Source organism: Hemitrygon akajei, chromosome 11, assembly GCF_048418815.1.
Source record: "Hemitrygon akajei chromosome 11, sHemAka1.3, whole genome shotgun sequence".
In the NCBI taxonomy this organism is placed as follows: Eukaryota; Metazoa; Chordata; class Chondrichthyes; order Myliobatiformes; family Dasyatidae; genus Hemitrygon; species Hemitrygon akajei.
In genome coordinates, this window is record NC_133134.1 from 116248092 (window position 1) to 116273239 (window position 25148).

General features: G+C 41.6%; 1 protein-coding gene across 2 annotated transcripts in view; it reads left to right on the top strand.

Moving 5' to 3' along the window:
* The window catches only part of ttll9 (tubulin tyrosine ligase-like family, member 9), a 48693-nt gene extending 27945 nt beyond the window's left edge, over window positions 1–20748 (top strand). For both annotated transcript variants that reach the window (XM_073061573.1, XM_073061574.1), the window contains 5 exons: window positions 11443–11501; window positions 12986–13182; window positions 16261–16374; window positions 16458–16576; window positions 17618–20748. In XM_073061573.1, coding sequence (XP_072917674.1) covers window positions 11443–11501; window positions 12986–13182; window positions 16261–16374; window positions 16458–16576; window positions 17618–17691 — 563 coding nt within the window. In that variant the 3' untranslated portion in view covers window positions 17692–20748. The remainder of the gene's footprint in view (window positions 1–11442; window positions 11502–12985; window positions 13183–16260; window positions 16375–16457; window positions 16577–17617) is intronic.
* Window positions 20749–25148: the final 4400 nt, after the last annotated feature.

The window sequence follows — 25148 nt, forward strand, 5'->3', positions numbered from 1 at the left end:
TCAAAGTCCAAAGTAAATCGATGATCAAGGTATGTACTGTATATGTCACCGTATATTACTGTGACATTCATTTTCATGCAGGCATGAACAAAGCAATACAATAGGATCAATGAAAAACTGCACAGAAATAAAGAGCGGGAAGTAACCAATGTGCAAAAGAAGACAAACTGTGCAAATAGAAAAAAAGTAAATAAACAATATTGAGAACATGAGTTGTAGAGTCCTTGAAAGTGAGTCCAAAGGTTATGGAATCAGTTCAGTTGAGGTGAGTGAAGTTATTCATACTGTTGCAGGAGCCCAATGGTTGAATAGTAATAACTATTCCTGAACCTGGTGGTGTGGGACCAAAGACTCCTGCACCTCCTTCCTGATGGCAGCAGTGAGAAGAGAGCATGGCCTGGATGGTGGACGCTGTCTTCCTATGGCAGCACTCCTTATAGATGTGCATTATGGCGGGGAAGGTATGTATTATGATGGATGGGCTGTATCTACCACTTTTTGTAGGCTTTTCTGTTCTTATGTATTGGTGATTCTATACCAGGCCGTGATGCAACCAGTCTGGATACTCTCCACTGTGCATCTATAGAAGTTTGTCAAAGTTTTAGTTCTAACTTCTAAGAAGGTAGAGCACTTTAGTGCCTTCTTTGTAATGACACTTACATGCTAGTCGCAGGACAGATCCTCTGAAATGATTATACCAAAGAATTTAAACATACTGACCTTTTCCATCTCTGATTCCTTAACGAGGACTGGTTCATGGACTCTGGGTTTTTTTCCTTATATAGTCAATAATCAGCTCTTTGGTTTTGCTGATGTTGAGTTAGAGGTTGTTATTGTTGTGGATAGATGCTCTATAAATGCTGTCTGACACCCCCCCCCCAAAAGTTCCTCCAGCTTCTTTGTTTGTAACTTCTTTGCTACTTGTTTCCTGCTGTGTAACACAGTATTCCATGTAACTAACTCCAATCTATCAGCCAGTCCCTCAAGATTTCACTTCACTTTTGTGGGCTCTGATTCGTTATGAGTCCTCTGCCAGATCCGCACTCTGCAGTAGATGGAGGCCAACAGGTGAGTGAGTGGGCTGTTTGATGGCATGTCCTTCATGCCTTCTTTGTGCTTGTCTTCCATGTGTTTCTGCCGAGGAGATTTGCTGGTTTGCTCTGATGCTTCTTTTCTAGTTCAAAGGTCTCAGGCCAAGGATTCCCATGAGTTAGTGAGGATGCTACTTTTTTAAAAATTGGTTTAGAGGACATTCTGTATACATTCCTCCTGGAAACTGCTTGCCTCAGTGGAGCTTGGAGTTGCGTGCCCATTTCATGAGTCTTGGGCATAAAGATGGTTTGTACCCATTCCCACACCTTTCCCACCACAGTTAGCTGACCATGATTATTGCATTAATATTGATACCATTAGTTGACATTAGTTTAGCTATCCTGCCATTGAGTTAGGTGATTTCTCATTCTGCTGATTCCATAATTCATGTCTCCTTACTAGTTTTAATATACTTGGCTTTTATATTTTTATCTTCAATGTCTCCACCTCTATATCACTTCCATGCCTTGGGATCCGTATTTCTTCTCTGGCCCTGACATCAGTATTTGCTTGGAAACCTTGACTTCTGGACCCTCTTTGTTGCCCTACCACAACTCTTGGAACTTCTCAAATTGGGCAAAAATTTCTTATTTCATTTCACTTTTTCATTTGTACATGTGAATTATTGTTTTGCTTCTGTCCTTTATACTCCTGTTAATAAAACTACTAATCCACAACAACTCCTATAGTAGATATATTAAATGGATTACACTTTTGAAGAATTGTATATTGTGTCTTTCTATTCCTCTCTTGCTTCACAAAAGGTATCAACTTCCATTTCTCTGCTGCATGTGATCTGCTGATCTATGCATTTACCCTCGTCCACCCAATTGCCTCAACAGTTCTCTTCACTGTTAACTGCTGTTCTATTCAATAATCATGGAGCTCTTCCTTCAGTTATTTTTTTCTGGAGTGTGTGCCTTTAATTTTCATCTCTCTAGGGTGGAACCTTATCAAGCAACTTTTGAAAGTCTGTATCAGCTATCTCCTCTGGACATACCTAGGGTTAGAAAATGAGGTCCCTGTCAATAAATAGATTGCACAGAGTACAACATCAAACATTGTCTATACTTAAATATATTTTTGGTTTAATAGGTACAGAGAAAGACCATTTAACTCTTCAAACTTAGTCTGCTATTCAATATGATCAAGGCTGATTGACAGTAGCCTCAACTCTGCACATGTTGTTTGCCTATGATATTTAAGGATTCTGCATCTCTGTCTTAAATAGGTAGTTCTTTTTAAAAAAAGAACAGTGATCCCTATTTCTAGATTTTTCTACAAGAGGATTCTGATAGGGTGGTGTCTCCTCAGGATCATTCATATCCTTCTCGCTTTTTAAAACTCCAGTGGATACAACCCTAGCCTCTCTAACCTTTTCTTGTGTGACAACCCATTTGTTCCAGATGTTAATCTAATCAGCCTTCTCTGAAGGTGCAACCTTGTATGTGCAACCAACCATAAGGAGACCAATATTATGAGACTAATCCCATATACAGAGCTCCAGATGTGATGTTACCAATGTTCTGTATAACTGAACCATAAATTCTCTAATTTTTATCCAATTCCCCCAATTATAAACAAATACACTCTTTTAGCCTTCCTAATTATTTGCTGTGCTTTCATACCAACCCTTTGCAAATCGGGTATTAGAACACCTAGATACATTTATATCACAAAACTCTGTATTTTCTCACCATTTAGATAATATTCTATTTTAATTGTTCTTGGCAAAATGGAGTATATCACATATTCCCACATTATATTTGCAGTTCATTTGTGAGGAGGGGATTTCACTCAGGACCACTGCCTGAGTAGAGAAAGGCAGTGCCGGATCTTGAGAGCTTACTTAAGTTCTGACCAGCGACCAATCCGGATATCAGAAGTTTGCGAGGAGGGGATTTCACTCGGGTCCATAGCCAGAGCAGAAAAAGACAGCAGTTGATAGCAGCAGTGTAATTGAGCTCTGACCAGCGACCTATCGGTGTTTGGGATTGAATAGCAAGTACAAATTAAAGGAAGATGGGCAAGTGTAGTGGCCATCGTAGCAGCACCCATAGTCTGAGTGGACAGAGTTAGAGTAGTGAGGCTTTAACACTTCGCGGCTTCAGTCAGAGAAGGCAAAAAAGAAAAGCTCTAGGGAAGTTTTTTTTCTTGTCCCCATCTCTTCTTTACGTCTGCTTAGTTAGGACGTAGAGATGCTAGGCAGGACAGCTGAATGCTCCTCTTGTGGGATGCGGGAGGCAGTGAGACCTCCAGTGTCCCCGACGACTACATTTGTGAGAAGTGCATCTTGCTGCAGCTCTAACAATCCGTGTTTGAGTTGGAGCTGGAACTGGATGAACTCCGGATCATTCAGGAGGCTGAGGGGGTGATAGATTCAGATTCAGTTTATTGTCATTTATAAACCACAAATACAATGCAGTTTAAAAAATGAGACAACGTTCTCCGGAATGATATCACGAAAAAGCACAAAACAGACCACACAAGAAAAACCACATAACGTTTGGTAATCCCCAATCCAGAGTCCGGAGGGGCTGCTACGTATCGATATCACGCTACCGTCTTAGCACGTTCTCTGGAAAGGAACTACATAGAGAGGTCGTTACACCCAAGGTGCAGGACACAGGAAACTGGGTGACAGTAAGGAAGGGGAAAGATCCTTCCTTCAAAGAGCCGGTGTAGCATACCCCAGTGGCCATCCCCCTCAATGACAGGCAACACACACAAAATGCTGGAGGAACTCAGTAGGCCAGGTAGCATCTATGGAAAGGAGTAAACAGTTGATGTTTTGGGCTGCGACCCTTCATCAGGACAACAACAGTTTAGATACAGTTGGGAGAAATGACCAAACAGAGGAAGTCAAAGCGGTTGGGTCTCTGGCACTGAATCTGCCTCTGTGACTCAGAAGGGAAAGGGGAAGAGGAGGTGCACTATGGTGATAGGGATTTGTTAGTAGGTGAATGGACAGGAGGCTCTGTGGGAGGGAAAGAGATTCCCACACTGCACGTTGCTTCCAGGTGCCAGAGGCCGGAACATCTCAGATAGAGTCCTCAGCATTCGAAAGTGGGAGGGTCATGGTCCATGTAGGTACCAATGACATGGGTAGGATGATTGACGAGGTTCTGCATAGGGAGCTCAGGGAGTTAGGTGCTAAGTTAAAGGGCAGGACCTCAAGGGTTGTGCTCTCCAGATTACTACCCGTGTCTCATGCTAGTGAGGCCAGAATTAAGAAGATTATACACGTGGTGAAGGAGTTGTTGTCGGATGGTCTGCATCCTAGGGTACTAAAGGAGGTGGCCCTGGAAATTGCGGATGCACTGGTAATCATTTTCCAATGTTCCTTAGATTCAGGATCAGTTCCTGAGGATTGGAGAATGGCTAATGTTATCCCACTTTTTAAGAAAGGAGGGAGGGAGAAAACAGAGAACTATCGACCTGTCAGCCTAACATCAGTAGTGGGGAAGATGCTAGGGTCCATTATTAAAGATGAAATAGTGGCATATCTAGATAGCAGTGATAGGATTGGGCCAAGCCAGCATGGATTTACCAAGGGTAAATCATGCTTGACTAATCTATTGGAGTTTTTCGAGGATGTAACCAGGAAGTTAAACAAGGGAGATCCAGTGGATGTAGTGTATCTCGATTTTCAGAAGGCATTTGATAAGGTCCCACATAGGAGATTGGTGGGTAAAATCAGAGCTTATGGCATTGGGGGGAAGACATTGACATGGATAGAAAACTGGTTGGCAGATAGAAAGCAAAGGGTAACGGTGAATGGGTGTTTCTCAGAATGGCAGGTGGTGACTAGTGGGGTGCCACAGGGCTCGGTATTGGGACCACAGCTGTTTACGATTTACGTTGAAGGCATTGAACGATTTAGATGAAGGCATTGAGAATAACATCAGCAAGTTTGCTGATGATACTAAGCTGGGTGGCAGTGTGACATGTGATGAGGATGTTAGGAGAATTCAGGGTGACTTGGATAGACTGGGTGAGTGGGCAGATACTTGGCAGATGACGTTTAATGTGAATAAGTGTGAGGTTATCCACTTTGGGAGTAAGAACAGGAAGGCAGATTATTATCTGAACGGTGTAAAGTTAGGTAAGGGAGAAATACAAAGAGATCTAGGAGTCCTTGTTCATCAGTCACTGAAGGTGAATGAGCAAGTGCAGCAGGCAGTGAAGAAGGCTAATGGAATGTTGGCCTTTATTATAAAGGAAATTGAGTACAAGAGCAAGGAAATCCTCTTGCATTTGTACTGGGCCCTGGTGAGACCACACCTGGAGTATTGTGTACAGTTTTGGTCTCCAGAGTTAAGGAAGGACATCCTGGCTGTAGAGGAAGTGCAGCGTAGATTCACAAGGTTAATTCCTGGGATGTCAGGACTGTCTTACGCAGAAAGGTTAGAGAGACTGGGCTTGTACACGCTGGAATTAAGGAGATTGAGAGGGGATCTGATTGCAACATATAAGATTATTAAGGGATTGGACAAGATAGAGGCAGGAAATATGTTCCAGATGCTGGGAGAGTCCAGTACCAGAGGGCATGGTTTGAGAATAAGGGGTAGGTCATTTAGGACAGAGTTAAGGAAAAACTTCTTCTCCCAGAGAGTTGTGAGGGTCTGGAATGCACTGCCTCGGAAGGTAGTGGAGGCCAATTCTCTGGATGCTTTCAAGAAGGAGCTAGATAGGTATCTTATGGATAGGGGAATCAAGGGATATGGGGACAAGGCAGGAACCGGGTATTGATAGTAGATGATCAGCCATGATCTCAAAATGGTGGTGCAGGCTCGAAGAGCCGAATGGTCTACTTCTGCACCTATTGTCTATTGTCTTTAAGATTTTTGGATCACTAGGCTATCTTCCTGGGAAGGTGGGACCTGTAAAAGGCACAGATTGTACCTGGACTGGAGGAGGACTAATAACCCAGCAGGAAGGTTTGTTAATGCTACACAGCGGGTTTTAAATTAGAGTTGCAGGGGAATGGGAACTAGAGTGCCAGAACAGTTAGTGGACAGGTTGTGGAGACAGATGCTGGTAAGACCTCAAACAAAGTCAGGAATCAGAAGGTTGAGCATAATTGACTAATGTCTTGAGCTGCATATATTTCAGTACAAGAAGTACCATAGGAAAGGCAGATGATCGCAGGGCATGGATCAACACCTGAAATTATGACATTGTAACCATTAGTGAGACTTGGTTGCAGGAGGGTCAAGACTTGCAGCTCAATATTCTGGTGTTCCATTGTTTTAGACATGGCAGTGTGGGGGGGGGGGGAATTAAAGGAGGAGGGGTGACGTTACTAGTCAGAGAAAATGTCACAACAGTGCTCGGTCAGGACAGACTGGAGAACTTGACCAGTGAGGTGTTATGGATAGAACTGAGAAATGAGAAAGGTATGTCCACCTTTAATGGGGCTATATTACAGACCACACAGCAGTCTCAGGGATTTAGATTTACAATTTACGATTTACAATTTTGTAGAGATTGCAGACTGTTGTGAGAAACATAAGGTTGTTATGGTAGGTGATTTTAACTTTCCACATATTGACTGGGAATTCAAAACTGCAAAAGTACCAACTAGGACAGAGTTTGTCAAGTGTATTCAGGAGAGTTTCCTTCATCAGTACATAAAGCCCAATGAGAAACTGAACGGTGCTACATTTGCTGTTAGGGAATGTGACAGTGCACGTGACAGAAGTTTGTGTAGAGGGAACACTTTGCATCCAGTGACCACAATGCCATTAATTTCAAAGTTAATATGCAAAAAGATAGGTCTAGGCCACAGGTTGAGATTCTAAATTAGATAAAGACCAATTTTGATGGTAGCAAGCAAGCAAGTTTATTTGTATAGCACTTTTCAAACACAAGGTAGTTCAAAGTGCTTTACATAGAACCAGATATAAAAATCAAACATCAAATTTCAGACAGTATATAAGAAAATAAAATCGCACAAAAAATATCTATGAAAAATAGAAGTTACAGTACAGGAGATTCTAATTAAAAGCTACAGTGAAAAGAAAACTTTTAAGCCTCGATTTAAAACAGCTTAAAGTTGGGGCAGATTTCAGATCCTCTGGAAGGTTATTCCGGATATGTGGAGCACAGTAACTAATAGTGCTTCATCATGTTTAGTTTTGACCCTGGGGACGGTAAGGAGACCTGCCCCAGACAACATGAGAGCTCAGGAAGGTTCATAATGTAGCAAGACATCAGAGATAGATGTATTTTGGCCCTAGACCATTCAGTGCTTTATAAACCAGTAGTAAAATTTGAAAGTCAGTCCTCTGGACAAGAAGCCAGTGTAGTGATCTGAGAACTGGAGTGATGTGATCTACTTTCTTGGTCTTGGTGAGGACTCTAGCAGCAGCATTCTGAATGAGCGGCAGCTCTCTCAGGGATTTTTTAGAGACCTGTGAAAATGCTATTACAGTAATCAAGCCTACTAAAAATAAATGCATGGGCGAGTTTTTCTAGATCTTGCTGAGACTTAAGACCTTTAACTCTTGCTATATTTTTAAGGTGATAGTAGGCTGACTTTGTAATTGTCTTAATGTGGCAGTTAATATTTAAGTTAAAGTCCATTATAACACCAAGGTGTCTGACTTGGTTTGTGATCTGTAATGACAGGAATTCTAAGTGAGCACTGACTTTTAAGCGTTCTTTTTTGGCACCAAAAACAATTATTTAAGTTTTCTCTTTGTTTAACTGGAGAAAATTTTGGCTCATCCAATCAATGATTTGTTCATTTATATGATGCTGTTATATAAATCTGTGTGATTTGCATAATTATGGTAAGATATTTTGTCGCTTACCATGATTTGAGCCAGAGAGAGCATGTATATGTTAAACAGAAGAGGCCCTAGTATGGGTCTTGAGGTACTCCACATGTTATTTTTGTTCAGTCAGATATGCAGCTACCAATCAATACAAAATAGTCCCTGTCCTGTAAATACGATTCAAACCACTTTGAAATTGTATCAGAAAGTCCCATTCAGTTTTCCAGCCTGCCCAGTAATATGCCATGGTCAACTGTGTCAAAAGCAGCACTAAGATCCAGTAAAATCAAAATTGAAATTTTATCATCATCATGGTTTAAGCAAATGCCATTTAAAATCTTGACCAGAACAGTCTTAGTGTTATGCTGTTGCCAAAATCCAGACTGGAAAACATCCTTACAGTTGCTTAATGCCAAAAAGCTATTAAGTTGCTGATAAACAGCCTTTTCTATTATTTTACTTAAACATAGTAACTTTGATATAGGCCTGTAGTTATTAATTACTGAGGTATCTTGGTTGTTCTTTTTTAAAAGAGGCTTAATAACTGCAATTTTCAGTGCTTTTGGGAAGCAGCCTGATAAAAGAGAAGTGTTGACTATTTGTAGAATGTCTGGTGCCATGCAATTAAAAACATTTTTTTTTAAAAGATTGTAGGTAAAATGTCAAGGGAACAGGAGGAGGATTTCAGGTGTAGCACAAATTTCTTCTAAAATTTTATAGTCAACAGGTTTGAACTGTGTCATCAAAACTAAACTACTGGTAGTTCTAATTTATCAAAATTTTGTGGATTCGGACAGTCTGTTTTCTGGCAAAGGTGTATTTGGCAAGTGGGAGGCCTTCAAAAATGAAATTTTGAGAGTACAAAGCTTATATGTGCCTGTCAGAACAAAAGGTAAAGATAACAAGTGTAAGGAACTTTGTTTTCAAGAGAGGTTGAGGCCCTGGTTAAGAGAAAAAAGGAGGTGCATAGCAGGTATAGGCAGGTAGAAACAAATGAGGTACTAATGGAATGTAAGAAATGCAAGAGAACACTTAAGAAAAAAATCAAGAAGGCTAAAAGAAGGCATGGAATTGCTTTAGCAGACAAGGTGAAGGAGAATCCTAAGGGGTTCTACAGATACATTAGGAGCAAAAGGATTGCAAGAGACAAAATTGGTTTTCTGGAAGACTAGAATGGTATTCCATATATGGAGCCAAAACAGATGGGGGAGGTCCTTGATTAATTCTTTGCATCTGTATTTACTCAGGAGATGGGCCCAAAGCCTATAGAAGTGAGGCAAAGCAGCATCAACTTCATGGTCACTGTACACATTACTGAGGAGTAGGTGTTTGCTACCCTGAGGCAAATTGGGGTGGATAAATCCCCAGAGAGGCAAGTGCAGAAATTGTTATGGCCCTATGAGAGATATTTAAATCATCCTTAGCAACAGGGGACTTACCAGAGGATTGAAAGATAGCCAATGTTTTTCCACTATTTTAAAAAGGCTCTAAACAGAAACCAGGAAATTGTAGGCCAATGAGTCTGACATAATTTCTGGGAAAGTTATTGGAAGATATATCCAGCCCCTTAGAATATAAATATTTATATAGTTATGGACTGATTAAGAATTGTCAGCATGGCTTTGTGTGTTGTAGGTTATATCTAAGCAGTTTTAGAGTTTTTCAAGAAGTTACCAGGAAAGTGGATGAAGGCAAGGCAGTAGATGTTGTCTACATGGACTTTAGTAAGGCATTTGACAAGGTCCTACATGGGAGGCTGGTCAAGGAGGTTCAGTTGTTCAGCATTCAAGATGAGGTAGTGAATTGGATTAGACATTGGCTTTGTGGAAGAAGCCAGAGAGCGGAGGAAGAGGGCTGCCTCTCTGGAAGCCTGTGACTAGTGGTATATTGCAGGGATCAGTGCTGGGTCCTTTGTTATTTGTCATCTGTATCAAAGATCTGGATGATAATGTGGTTAACTGGATCAGTAAATCTGTGGGTGACACCAAGATTGGAGGTGTAGTGGACAGCAAGGAAGACTATCATGACTTGCAGGATCTGCATCAGCCGGAAAAATGGGCTGAAAAGTGGCAGATGCAATTGAATACAGACGCTCGATAAGACCAACCAGGATATGTCTTACATAGTGAACAATAGGGCACTGAGGAGTGTGGTAGAACTTGGAATACAGGTCCATAATTTGTTGAAAGTGGTGTTACAGGTAGATAGGGTTGTAAAGAAAGCTTTTGGCATATTGGCCTTCGTAAATCACCGTATTAAGTATATGAGATAGGATGTTATGTTGTAGTTGTATGAGATGTTGGTTAGGCCTAATTTTTGGAGTATTGTGTGCAGTTTTGGTCACCTACTTACAGGAAAAGTGTAAACAAGGTTGAAAGAGTACAGAGAAAATTAACAGGATTCTTGTTGGGTCTGGAGAATCTGAGATATAAAGAAAGATTGAATATGTTAGAACTTTATTCCTTAGAATGTAGAGGACTGAGAGGAAATTTGATAGAGGTATACAAAATTATGAGAGATATAGACAAGGTAAATGCAAACAGGCTTTTTCCACTGAGGTTGGGAAGGACTACAACCAGAGGTCATGGGTGAAATGTTTATGGGGAACACGAGGGGAAATTTCTTCATTCAGAGGATTGTGAGAGTGAGGAATGAACTGTCAGCATAAATGGTAGATGTGAGTTCAATTTCAATGTTTAAGAGAAGTTCAGATAGGTACATGGATGATAGAGATATGGAGGGCTATGGTCCCAGTGCAGGTCATTGGGAGTAGGCAGTTTAAATGGTTTTGGCATGGACTAGATGGGCCAAAGGGCCTGTTTCTCTGCTGTACTTCTCTGACTCTAGAACATCCACTTGTTTTCCTTTAGTCACATCTAAATGTAGTACGTATGCTGCTTCTACTTTAACTATATCACGTATTACTTCTTCAAAAATCTTCAGTAAAATGATCAGATATGGTTTTCCAATCATAAGATTGTCTTTTCCTGTATACTTTGAATTTTTCTAAGTGCCCTGCTATAACATATTTGATATTAGCTACTAAACTTTATCCCATGACAGATGTTAAATGGCAGTTTCTGCCTTTTTAAACCATAAGAGATAAGAGAAGAATTAGTCTACTTGGCCCACCAAGTCTGCTCCATCATTTCCTTATGACTGATTTATTATCCCTCAACCTAATTCTGCTTTCTCCCTGTAACCTTTAACACACTTGGTAATCAAGAGCTTATCAACTTCTGCCTTAAATATACCCAATGATTTGGCATCCACATCTGTCTGTTGCAATGAATTCCACAGATTCACCACCCACTAACTAAAGAAATTCCTCCTCATCTCTGTTCTAAAGGGATGTTCTTCGATTCTGAGGCTGTGCCCTTGGTCCTAGACTCCCCACTATAGGAAACATATTTTTGTCTATCTTTCTTCAGTAAAATAATGACACACTATTTTGAATGTCTTGGTCGTAACCTCTGGACACCAGTTTGTCTGGGAGTGTAATCCACATAATTATGCAATGCAATTATTGTTTGTAAAGATTTTTTCCCATAACTCATACCTTAAACAGTCATACATCTTACAAATGTGGCAGTCCAGAAAACCGCTCCGGACTATGATCCAGAAAAGGTAAGGAACAATGATCAGTGAAATGGGAAGCAGAAGTAAAGTGATCCTTTGACCTGGACATAGGGTCCTGGTGGGAGAGACATTAGTGAGGGTGGGGGGCAGGGGTTACTGCTTGCAATCATCCTGTATTGCTGTCTGATTTGTATGTAGTTATCATGGTGAATGCTAATTCATAAGTAACATGAGAATACAGAAAAGGAGGAAACCATAACCCCTTTTCCAACATCTCTCATTTTACTCATATACCTTTACACATTTGGATAAGAAAAAAAATGTCCTCTATCTCTGAATTGAAATCAATAATTCACCATAAGTGCTGAAATGCTTCTTAATTTCCCTTCTCAAAACTCTGGTTGTTCCACTCATATCTCTGGATCTCACCGGCATGTTCGACACATTCAGTACCTGTCCTCATCACTAGTCAATCCAGAAAATTGTTTATTGATTTACTTTGCACAGGTTCACTATCCTGCTGATCCCTCAACCATCTCACCCTCATTGCCAATGTAATGACCATCATCTCTGCTGTTTACTAAGGCAAATAACAGAATGGAGCTGTCAGCCGAGCCCCCTTTACTGTGGGCAGGAAGTCCAATTAAAAGCTATCTCTGGTACAACAATGTATTTATGCTATGTCAGATAGCACACTTGCTTGCTAAAGTTATCTCTCATTTGTATGCACTGCATTAGGGAAAGGTGGTGCAGTTGTGTAATTCAACATCATCCAATGTTGGATCCAAAACCTTGGGTCTTGGTGTTGACTTCCACTGCAAGTTCTCTAGCATGGCTATAGGCCATATGTCTAGATGACTTTCTTACCCACCACATATGGTAGATGTCACTTCTCCTTGACATTTTGTCCATCACTATCTCTGAAAGTAACAAGGAGTTTGCCCAGTGTCTTCACTGCTGTAGTATTTCTTCAATAGGTATTGGCCGAGGTCATCTCATCATGTTGACCTTAAATTGAGGAGATACATATCAGCATTAAAATCTACAACAATATAGTTAACAAATACTGATTTGCTCCATTCGTGTTAATGTAACCAAGTAAAGAATTTTCCACAGGACTTTAAAGAGGTACAGGCTAACCACATATTTCCTAGCACGCTACAGTTTTATTTAGGACTAAGTAACTTTACTCTACCCAGACCCCATTTCTTTACTGAAAAGCACCATGAGCACAGATACTGCAATCCAGCAAGGTGGTGTGACATATTGTTGCCCACTGTGGCACACAAACACAAAGTTAGTTTCAAGGAATTAAAGCTAGTCTCATTTGAAGTAACGAGGAGATTGCTAGATTGTTGTACAAACCTATTAGTAATTTACTGACTGACTGACACAGGGATACTGACCCACTGTAACACACTGTTAGAAGTTCTGAGTTTCTAAAACACATGGCAAGACACTGGAGTTCAGTGGTGAGACATACTGGGACTGTGACACACATCAAAACAATGAGATGCTTTGCTGTCTTCCAGGGATGCAAGTGGTTGCTGCAACAGCTGCGACTGTATCTGACAGCGAAACATGGCACTGAGGCTATAGAAACACTCTTCAGAGACATGGACAACATTTTTATTAAAAGCTTACAGAGTGTCCAGAATGTAATCATTAACGACAAGCATTGCTTTGAACTGTATGGATATGACATTCTGATCGATAAGAACCTGAAACCGTGAGCATAATGATAGATTGAATTAAATGTTACATTTGCCTTCTGTGTGTTGTATTTGCTGTGTTTGCACTTTAGTGTTTTATATGACAGTGTGCATGTGTCCAGTATGGGATTCAATATGCTTTTGTAATGTGATATGTGTAGCTTTGTGTTGTGTGGTTCTGAATGTGTTCCTGTATGTCAAAAGCAAAACATTGTAGATTCAGTGAACATAAAACAAGACACAGTCCTTGAAATACGCAGCAGAATAAGCAAAGTCTGTGGTGAGACAAAGGTCATTGTCCTGAAATATTGACTCTCTCATTTTCATTTGACTGCATTTTTAAATGTTTTGCTCAATGTACTTGTACCTGTGGTGTGACTGTGATTTGTACCTCATGTCCTGTAGAGCTTACGCATGTCTGTGTATGTAGATTTGTGTATCGTGTATTTGTGATTTGATCTAAAGAAATTAGTTTTTAAGTGAGTGTTAGTAGAATTATGTGACTGAGTTAGAGTACCTGTTACGATAAGCCGAATGTATGAAATGCTTCAATCAGTTTAGTACTTGTGCACTCAGACCCCGCTTAATGCTGAGGATGTGTTCCTCAGAGGTGGAGTGCCATGTAAATCAGTGCTAAGTGGGGTCATTATAACCTTTCTTAAATGGGTATGTGTGCTTGATTTAAAAAAAAAATCAAACCTGAGATATATGATGTTTTGTTTTATGTATACATAGTAATTCCTGGAGTAACAAACACACAAAAAGGCACACAGTGAAGCAGCAACACATTGCAGCAGCAGTGGGGGGAAACGGGTAATGTTTACATCTTAGAAGAGGGACCAGGCTGTGGGTCCTCCTCTGATGTTGGCTTCTTCTTCAAGTAGGCATTGAGATTTAACTGCCTTTTCTTAAGTTTCCTCTCATGAAGCATTTCTCGGTAGCAGGAAATCGTGTTGAGAACACCTCTCTTTGCCTTATTGCTTCACTCCCAGTCAGGATCGTTATCGATGAACTGGTCCATGATTTGTGTGATCATGGCGATGCTAGTGCTGAGGTTTCCTTCTGATGTTTCTTCTTCTCCATCCATGTCCTCAGATTCACTCAGTATGCGTTGCTCTTCCAATTCTCGAAGCTCTTCATAATTCAACATCACCGTCATTAACATCCTCTAATCCTGCTTCAAGGGCCAGTTCAATGATGTTTTGGATGACTGATTCCGCTTGAACTCCTAGGATGTCGTTGCATGTGTCTGGCCATAGCTGCTTCCGCACTCCATTCATGCCATTTGAAGTTACTTCATCCCAGGCTGCTCTGACATTGTCTACAGCTTTCATGATGTTGCAGTTTTCCCACAACTGCCTGATGGATTTTTTTTTTGTCTTGACCTTTTGCTTCCTCTGCAAGTTGCTTGAATGTGCGACAAAGATAGTAAACTTTAAAATTCAATATTATTGCATTAGTTGGAGTAATGGTGTTGGGTGGAAGATAAACCACTTCTGTAGGAATGCAGTTCCAAAGTGTGTCAAGATTCTCAGGGTGGCCTGGGGCATTATCAAGTACCAACGATGCTTTAGGTTCAAGGTCATGCTGCTCACAATACCGCTTCACTGCTGGACAAAAATGTGGAACCAACCAATTTTGGAAAACATCAATCATTACCTGGGCTTTATTGTTTGATTTCCAAATCACTGGTAGATTTAATTTTAAAATGCCTTTCATGGCTTGTGGTGTTTCAGAGTGATACACAATCATAGGCTTTAACCTAAAGTCACCTTTAGCATTGCCTCCTAGCAAGAGAGTTAACTGGTCCTATGCAGCCTTGAACCCAGATGCACGTTTCTCTTCTCAGGAGATGAAAGTACAAGAAGGCGTTCTTTTCCAAAATAGGCCTGTTTCATCTACACTGAAAACAAGCTCGGGAGGATAATCATCTTTTTTGATTATAGTCTTCATTGTTGCAGGAAAATCCTGGGCTGCCTTGCTGTCTGCACTAACCACTTCAAAAATACATATGCTTATGGAGGTAACTGTGTTGTTTAAATCTTTCAAACGACCTCTGCTGGCTGTGAATGTTACAGCGTATTTTCTTCTTGAATATGATTGAAGATACTTCTTGCCTTTTTCATTATTATCGGCAGGCTTAGGGGCATGTTTCATTGTGTTTGGTCATCCACCCATATATTTAGTCTATTTTCCATTTTTTTCAAGCAAATGGCTCCTTGAAGCTTTTATCTTGTCTGCATTTTTAATAATTGTTCTGATCATCGATGTAGCCAATTTCAAAGAGGAGCCAACATCAACCTGACGCTCACCAGCTTCCAAACGCCATATCACTTGCAGTTTCACTTCATGCTAATGCTTTCCTAGACACCTTAGATGTACTACCCTCACTGGAAGTTGCAGGCCATTTTCCAGACATTATGGGTGAAAAAAATGGAATAAATTGACGAGGGAGCAAAAACATTTACACACGCAGGGGAGGCACAGCGTGAACAAATATGTGATTGGCTCAGAGCATATGTAAAGCACTGATTGATTGGCTGATTGAATGTTTACTAATGGCAACTGCTCTTGAGAAGTTTTAAGTGTTGATTAGAATTAATTTGTGCCATTTTAAAACATTTCAGTGAAAAATTAGATAACTGCATTGTAATGAATCAGCTCTATGCAGGGTAGCGTTATGCAGGGTCTGAGTGTAATTAGAGTAATTGAGCATTACAGCACACAGCCCATCCAGTCCATGCTGTACTAATTTTCTGCCCAGTCCCATCAACCCACACCTCGACCAGAGCCCTCCATGTCTCTGCTGACCATATATTTACCCAGTTGTTATAGTGAAACATACTGCCAGTGAAGTTTAGAATTATCCAAATCTTAATGCAGGACTAAGAACAGAGGTGAATGCCCGGTGTCTGTCTGTACAATTACACTGGACAGTGATCAGTCAAATATTACAAACTCGTGCTTTCACACCTGTTACTGGGTACCTTCTACTCTGCTGATGTTGCTTGGCTTTGTCAATATTCACTGGGCAGCTCTTGAAAGTTGTGAGGTATCTGCCCTATCATATATTTGGTTCCTTCCTGTTTCCTCAGGTGGCTTTTGGAAGTGAATGCATCTCCATCACTGATAGCCAGCAGCCAGGAGGATTATGAGTTGAAATGTCGCCTGCTGCAGGACACAGTGAACGTTGTAGACATGGAAGGAAGGTGAGTCTGCAACCTCCAATTGTGTTTTCTTCAGAACTGTGCTGAATTACCACATTCTTTCCTTAACAGGCTATATTTTACAGGCTCACTGGGAAAGAGAAGCAGGTTGGAGGTTTTGACCTGATGTGGAACGATGGTCCTGTTTATAGTGAAGATCTAGATTTTGAAGGAGGCATTAATCTCACTGCTAACACTCACTTGGGTAATAATTTATTGAAATACTCTTCTCCTCTATATATTTACTACTTGATTTCTTGTTTGTAGAAGGTATATAAATAACTTTCCTTTCTGTCAGTGATGAGCTTGTCTTGAGGATCTTTAATGGGGGAAAGTGGGAAGAAATTTAAATTTAAAATCAGTTCAAACAGCCCTTCAACTTGAACCACACTATCAATATTGCTTACATATTAAAAATGTGTGGCTGTGGGTAAGATGTACTTTAGGAGCTAACTGAATTTTGAGAAGCTGCATTCTTGAGAGCATCATATAGATATAGAGATAGGGTTAAGGAGTTTTTTAACAATACATGGAAAAGCAGATTGTTTTATTGTGATTAAGATCAGTTATACGTTGTATGTTTGAAGTTGAGTATATGGACTTATAAAAGATATTTCAATAAATGACCCATGTTGGACTGATCTGCAAACTTGAAGCCCAGGAGCAGTTCATACATTATAGCACTGATTGCATTTCAAAATATTTTATTATTTTAAAGTTCTTTGTCACCTTGTAAAAGGTACACAAACTGAATGATATAAGCATAGTCTTTCAATAGCATAAAGCTTAGAAAATTGCTCAAGAGCTAGAAAGCAGAGTGTTGTGATAAATTATGCTCTTAAGATTGGAAGATAATAGGGAAATCAGTTAGGAAGCCATGAGCCATGATTGTGTTGAATAGTAGAACAAGCTTAAGGAGCTCTCATTGATACAATGACTGTAAGCAGGTAATTAAATAGCAGATACCACAGTTGAAGGAGGTTCAATCTTTGCCCCTCAGAGGCACGCAGGGGGTGATAGTATTTGGGAATGGCCCTGTCAGTGAGATCCTTGGGCACTATGTGAGTTGAATGGAACAGGTTGAATATTGAGTTTGGGACCTACTGCTCTGACAACTGAGATATCAGAAAACTCTCTTAATCTTCTGTGTGGCCACTTGTTTCCTCGCTGACACATACTATTTCTTGACAGCCTCTCTGTGTTGATGTGTCCAGTTCATTTCAGGTTTGGTTTGTTTTATTTCCAGGCTGCCTGAATGACAGGGAGAAGCAGTTGTGGCATCTGTTAAAGCCATTCACCACCCAGAAGAAGCAGCAGTGAACAGTGGGAGGAAACAGAAGAATACATGCATACAGTGTCCCTGTCCCACACAGGGCTAGCTAATACCTGTGCTTCGAATCTAATACAGGTGCAGGGCAGGACAGTCTAATTGCAGTTTCATGTATGTATCTGTTTATCAGACAGTATATTGCCCTTGTCCTAAAACACTCCACTGGGTATTGGAGTATAATGCATGGTACGTATTTTCTGCAGGAAGCAAAAACCAAATGCATCATCACTGTAGGTTCTCTAAGCTCATTGCCAAACACTCTTGGCTTCATGCATAGGTGACATTAATTGTAACTTGTATTTAATTTATAAGAACTTGGAGAAAAATAGTGATATGAGCAGTGGAAGATTCAGTGACAATAAATGTGTAGTTGACAAACAATTATAGGAGACGGGTAGCACTGTTGTCCTGCACCCACACTGAACAGGCCTGTGGTTCTTGAACCAAACATGAAACATTGTTAAGAACACCTTGAGATCACTTGTGTCTGATGTTAACAACACAGTAGTTACTTCAATCGCCTGTCTGTATGTTCCATTGTCCTGCCCTAACCGCCTCCATTAACACGAACTCAATTCAGAAAGAGGCTTCCAGCCATGTTTCTTTACTGAGGCCTGTGTTATGCAATCAACTCCTTTTACTGTGGAGATTAAATTCTGCCACATGATTCAAGCTCCCACTCCCCACCAGTAGTGCATCTCCCACAAAAGTAGTTAACAGACTGTCCCTGAAAAATTGCTCAAGCTTTACAGCTCCTGCACTGACACTGCGTGCAATGTGTGAGATGTTCTCCCTGTAATCAGTTAATCCTAGAGTGCCCAGCTCAAGCTGAGTGCATGCTGGATGGTTCTTGAGATAACCTCCTGCATCCAATTAATCCTACTCATCAAGGTTCACACTAATAGTATTCAAATATAAAGTGAAAAATCAGCCATGTAGCATCTGGCAGGATTACTCTGTTACAAATGAGCTTCAATTATTGGTGAGTCCAGGACTCCAGTAACCTGAGCTACTCAAAAGCCTATCATATGACTGCAGTATTATTATTTCGGACAGATGGGATTTGTCAACCATGGATGGCAGATCATCTAGGAGAAGGAAAACTCTGATCTCAAACCTCCGCTGCCTTGCGGTTATACCCTCTTATGGGGCAGACTTCAGGAATAAACCCAGAGTAAAAAAAATCCAGAGCTGGAGTCCCTAAAGCAGTCCTCCATTTTGCCAATCACCTTTCTGACTCTCAGCTTCACTCCACCCCCTCCGGTCTTCTATCATTTTGCATTTCCCCCTCCCCCTCCTACTTTCAAATCTCTTACTGTCTTTCCTTTCAGTTAGTCCTGACGAAGGGTCTCGGTCCAAAATGTCGACAGTGCTTCTCCCTATAGATGCTGCCTGGCCTGCTGTGTTCCACCAGCATTTTGTGTGCGTTCCTCCATTAAGCTCAATGTTGACTGACAACTCTTGCAATGCTGCTGTTATCAAACAGTACCGGTCTCTGCCATTCCTTTGAGTTTATCAGATGTGTGGAAAGGCTGAGCATGCTACATGGGCAACAGCTTGCTCCCCATATCATACTGTCTAGGCTTGCATATCTGGTCAGCTAGGATGCAACATCCATGGTCAACCCTGACTGATGGAGGCCTTCACATTATTATTGAAATGATTGACCTGTCAAAGAGCCTCTAGTTAGTTACATGTGTCCATGTAGACTTAGAATTTTTAAAAAACTCCTGAGTTCTTATCTGATAGAGAACCATGATTTTCACATGTATAGTGGTTGTTGACCCCAGTGACATCTGGCAGTTTGGTAGAGTTCTAAAGCAATAACAATTAAGATGAATGTTTTTATGCTTGTTAAACAAAGTCCATTGTAAGAGGCTGAGCAAAACCTCACTAAATCAGGAGACTGTGGCTTGGTATAAACCTGACCAATCAAGACTCTATCAACCTCTGTCTTAAATATACGTACAGATTTGGCCTCCAAAGCTGCCTGTGACAACGAATTCCACAGATTCACCACTCTCTGGCTAAAGAGATTCCTCCTCATCTTCATTCTAAAAGGGTGCCCTTCTATTCAGTGGCTGTGTCCTCTGATCTTAGACTTTCACACCATAGGCAATAACCTCTCCACATCCACTTTATCAAGGCCTTTCACCATTTGATAGGTTTCAATGAGGTCACTCCTCATTCTTCTGAATTCCGGTGATTACAGGCCCAGAGCCATCAAATACTCTTCGTATGACAAGCCATTCGAACCTGGAATCATTTTCATGAACCTCCTTTGAACCTCTCCAGTTTCAGCACATCCTTTCTAAGATAAGGGGCCCAAACCTGCTCACAATACTCCAAGTGAGGCCTCATCAGTGTTTTATAAAGTCTCAACATTACACCCTTGCTTTTATATTTTAGACTTCATATTCTCATAAACCAGAAAAAGAAAGTGGGAGGAGGGGTAGGAGCACAAGATGGTAAGCAATAGGTGAGTATAGGTGAGGGAGCATGGATGAAAGGGAATAATGTGAAAACCTAGGGGAGAAGAGACAGAGCTGAAGAAGGAGGTATCTGATAGGAGAGGGCAGTAGGCCATAGAATAAAGGAAGGGACTCTTCAGGTGAGAAGAGGACAGTGGACCATGGAGTAAAGGGAAGGGAGTGGGGAAACAGAGGAAGTGATGGGCAAGAGAGCCGGCAGAATGAGGGAAAACAAAGGGAGTAGCTCCCAGAAGTGCCGCCAAAGTGAGCAGAATAGAGCAGGTACAGTTTATTGAGTATCGTATCAGGCAATGACTGTCTCCAACAAGACCTCCTGTTGATGTTCAGTGAAGTTACCTTTGCTGAGTTCTACACTCTGAATATCCTGGGGAGTTACCATTAAACAAAAATCTGACCAAATCAGACACATGGCTGCAAGAGTAGTTCAAAGTCTGGGTATCCTGTGGTGACTGACCCACCTCCTGAAATCTCACGTCTATTCTACAAGGCAGAAGTCTGGAGTGGAAGTTTTTAATGAAAATGAAATTTATTCATAATAAAACTTATTTACAAACAGTGCAATGCCTTTTCATTCTTTACATTCATAATCAACGCTTTCAGTGCTGTTCTTTTGCTTTCCTACACACCAGTAACATAGCTACCTCTCATGTGCCACCCTTGGGTGGTATTTACAACTGAGAGACTTCCTCACCCAACATGGCCCCTTCCTCTCTAATAGCAGAAGAACCATATGTTGTGGCCCTTGTATTAGCTGAATCAAGCTTCAGTGTGTATTCCTACAGTCTGGAATGTGCCCGTTGGCAGCATTCCTCTATGGATATCTTAATGTGCTGGCAGGCCAAAGGGCATTTTGCTGAGTTGATCTGCCAGCAGCACTTCACATCCACTCCATGTGTGTCTCTGGGAGTAGCCCATAGATCAGAGTGTCCTTTGTCATGCAGCTGCTCAGGATGAACTGCGACACAAGCCCTTGAGTCTTTCTCCACAATCTCTTTGCAATCCCATAGTCTGCAAAGAGTTGAGCAACCAACTCGTCCAGAGTGGAATAGAATACTCTTCATATGCCTGAACGAGTACAGCACCAACAAATCCCAACAAGCTCAGCACCATCCAGGATAAAGCTCACTTCACTGACATGGAATCTACCATCCTAAACATTCATTCCTGACACCAACTCCAACAGCACCTCCCTATCCCATGAGCTCCACTACCAAGTAGGGCACAGGCAGGAGGTGCACAGGAACACAACCTATATGTTGTCTTCCAAGCCTCTAGGAAATGTAGCATGACTGTCTGAACCAAATCCGGAAACTCAGTAACAGAGTAATGGCTCAACTTGGCAGCTCACTGCCACCTCTTCTACAGATATTAAGGATTATTAAAGATTAGCTTTATTTGTTGTATGTACATCAAAACGCATTATTTTGGTCAATAACCAACACAGTCCAAGGGTTGTACTGTGGGGGCAGCCTGCAAGTGTCAACCCACTTCCGGTGCCAACATAGCATGCCCACGATTCACTAACTCTAACTGGTACATTTTTGGAACGTGGGAGGAAACCCGTGCGGTCACTCCCTATAGACAGCAGCAGGAATTGAACCCTGATCAGTGAACAATGACACTCTACAGCAAGTGCTACCTACTACATTACCATGCCAGCATAGGGGGCAGCACAGTGATATAGTGGTTAGAACAACACTTTACAGTACAGCTGACCAAGGTTCAATTCCTGCCGTTGCCTGGAGTTTGTATGTTCTCCCCGTGACCACGTGGATTTCCTCCAGGTGCTCCAGTTTCCTCCTACAATCCAAAGACGTACCAGTTGGTAGGTTGATTGATCATTGTAAATTATCCCATGATTAGGCTAGGATTAAATGGGGGAATGCTGGACAGCATAGCTCAAGGGGCCAGAAGGGCCTACAAACAACCTCTGTATGTTAAAAAAAAAACATATCATGAACTTACTTGGACTATAATTTCAGTTTTTGAAGTTGACACAATTGGTGAAAAATGTTGGGTAAGACAGAAATCAGACAGGAGGACTACTGGAATATGTTGGATTGGACAATTGAGGGAGTTACTTGGTAGGACATTAGGGAGTGCTATTAAAGAGAACACTGCTTTTGGACAAGATGTTGGGGTAGAAGGTAAAGCTTTATATGTCACATGTACATCGCCTATGCCCCCTACATGCTGCCCCCTATGCTGGCATGGTAATGTAGTAGGTAGCACTTGCTGTAGAGTGTCATTGTTCACTGATACAGCGAAATGCATCAAATCAGCAAGGATTGTGCAGAGCAGCCCGCAAGAGTCCATGCTTCTAGCATTAACATAGCACACCCACCACTCACTAACATTAACCATACAGCTTTGGGATGTGGAGCACCCAGAGGAAGCCCACCTGGTCACAGGGAGAATGTACAAACTCTTTATACAGCAGTGGGAGTTAAACACCAACTGGTGGTCATTGGTGCTGCTACAGCGTTACACTTGAAACTGGAGAATCATTGGACAGATCAACAGGGCAGGTTTAGTCACGACAATTGGTGTCGTCTCGATACTTGGAAAGCTTTTTCCCATTAAGAATTCTGAGCTGTTGGCTTTGCACTCCCAGTGTGGAGAGCTCAAAAGGTAATCTCAAGAATGCAGAGCAAGCTCTTCCCCAACTAACTGGAAATGCTGTTGAACAGAACAAACAACAGGACAGAACAGTGCTGGGATGAAATGTTCATTCCCGATAGTTGCTCCAACCCTGGTCCCATGAATAAATGAATACTGAAAACCACACACAGAAACTCAGAGATAGATCACAGCCACAGTGAATGAACAATGGAACATTGAACTTTCCATGACTACTAGTACTCTCCAATACTTTACCATCAGGTATCAAACAGGAGGTACTTGGCTTCAATACTGTACAATTTTGGCCCACCAGCAATTAATTTCCATCACACTTGGATGTTCAAAGCGCGCTGAAAACTGGCTGAAGTTCCACAAACTCTTGTAAATTAATGTGTACACCCTACAGATGGCAGCAGTCAGCAACATAAAAGCTGGGAGGCCTACAGTACATCAATCAAGGCTTGATTGGACACCCCAGGTCAGCGTTACCATCCTCACTTAACTCATTTAGAGAATCTTAACAGAGATGGTGGGTCAATGTTCATCTTACATTGACCACAATAGAGGCATTACTGGCTGTGCAATGTCTGGCTACATTCAAGCAATTACAAATTCATATGGCAGTCAGAACATTTTGCCAAGTCCTTTTCAAATACTCCTCGAATAAATAAAAGTTGCCTAGATCATGGAAAGATTGTTGGCCACAATAAGGCTGTTGGCTGGACAACATGCACTATTGACTGTCCTGGGGAGATTTGTTAACTAGGACATTGAAGTATTTGTAAGAACATTTTAAGCCAGCACGCCTCGGAGTGTTTGTCATTATGATGGTTATGAGCCAACAAACTAGACAACTTTACACAGAGCAAAACTGATTGTGCATTGGGTACATAAAGAATTCCCCTCTTGACAGGAAGGTGAAATCTGGTGCAAGCAAATGTTTCACAAGGCACACCTTACACATGCTTGCAGAACAGTAATGATTGGTGACAGTCTAAAGTACCAATTAACTGTTTAATCATCAGAACTTGACAGAGTTGGTTATTCATAAGGTGTCGCCCCAACGCAAAGAGGATTGAGAACTTCTCAGCTTGATGAGTGCATAGAAATACTTCTAACATCCATTTCTTAGATCCTGGAGTGTTACTCAGAGTGCACAGGAGAACAATTATATTATTCCAATAACAGTATCACTTGGTGAGATGGTTTACTTTTTTCCATGGCCAAACATTTTTAGGTGTTAACTGAACCAGCACTAGGCACTCGGTTGTTTGAGTGGTCTCATATTTTCTGCAGAAAGCAAGGGCAGGACCTTGCTGTGTTGCTCCCAGTCCATGTCAGCTGCCAATTCTGATTCTTGGGTCATTTAATTAACTCCTGTGATTACCCACTTGATTTCCCCGTGGAGTGGGGTGGGAGGATGACCACACCCAGTCTCTCATTAACTTTTGCACTGCAGGCAGTTCTTGGATCTCTGAAGTCTCTCGGCTCTAGGGTGATAGGCTTACCCCGATCATACTGCGTGCAGCCGCGTTTTTCTCAATTTTTGGTTCTTGCCGATTGTTGGTGGTCAGTTGAAATCGACAGTCCTATCTGTGTTGTCATTGGGGGCAGTGACCTGAAGGGACTGGTAGGTCATCTTGTAATTGCTGCCACGGTTGTTGTCCCAGAACTCTAATCCTTCAACTTTGTACTTTATAGCAAACTGCAGAGAGCAGCCCGGCTGGAGCAAGTGAATTGATGGATTCAGTGTGAAGGTGAAACGATCCATTTTGCCTTCAATGTTGCTTTCAAACAGAGCGGAGACATCAGTGAAGAACTTCCAGTCATTGCAGGTGAAACGGACTGTCACCTCCTTATGATAGGCCAGGTTTACGACCAGGATGGTACCACTGATAACCAGTTCTGCCCCTGACACTGCTTCCAGGCACACCTTCTGACTGTTTAGTCGCTCACTGAAGTTTTCATCATCCCTGGGATTCGTGAATTCCATTCTGAAACGCTGTATCCATATAACTTGTTCTGTGGGCTCATTGGAACTGAAACTGGCCAGTACATGTGCTGGTATAGTTGGCTCCTCTGCTGAGTCAAAGCTACGAACTTCTGTTAACTCCAAACCGACTGAGTCAGCAAATCTCACTCTGTTGCTGCTGCTGTTACTTCTGATGCTCCCCCGCCTCTTTGTTAGGGAGCCCGGGCAGGATTTTGCTCGTCTCTGGACTTTGGGCCATGCCCCCCAGTCCCTTTTACCCAGACCAAGGGGGTATCCCAGTCCATGCATGAGTTGCACACGAACACACAGGCCTGAGAAGGGACCCAGGCTTTGAGAGAGA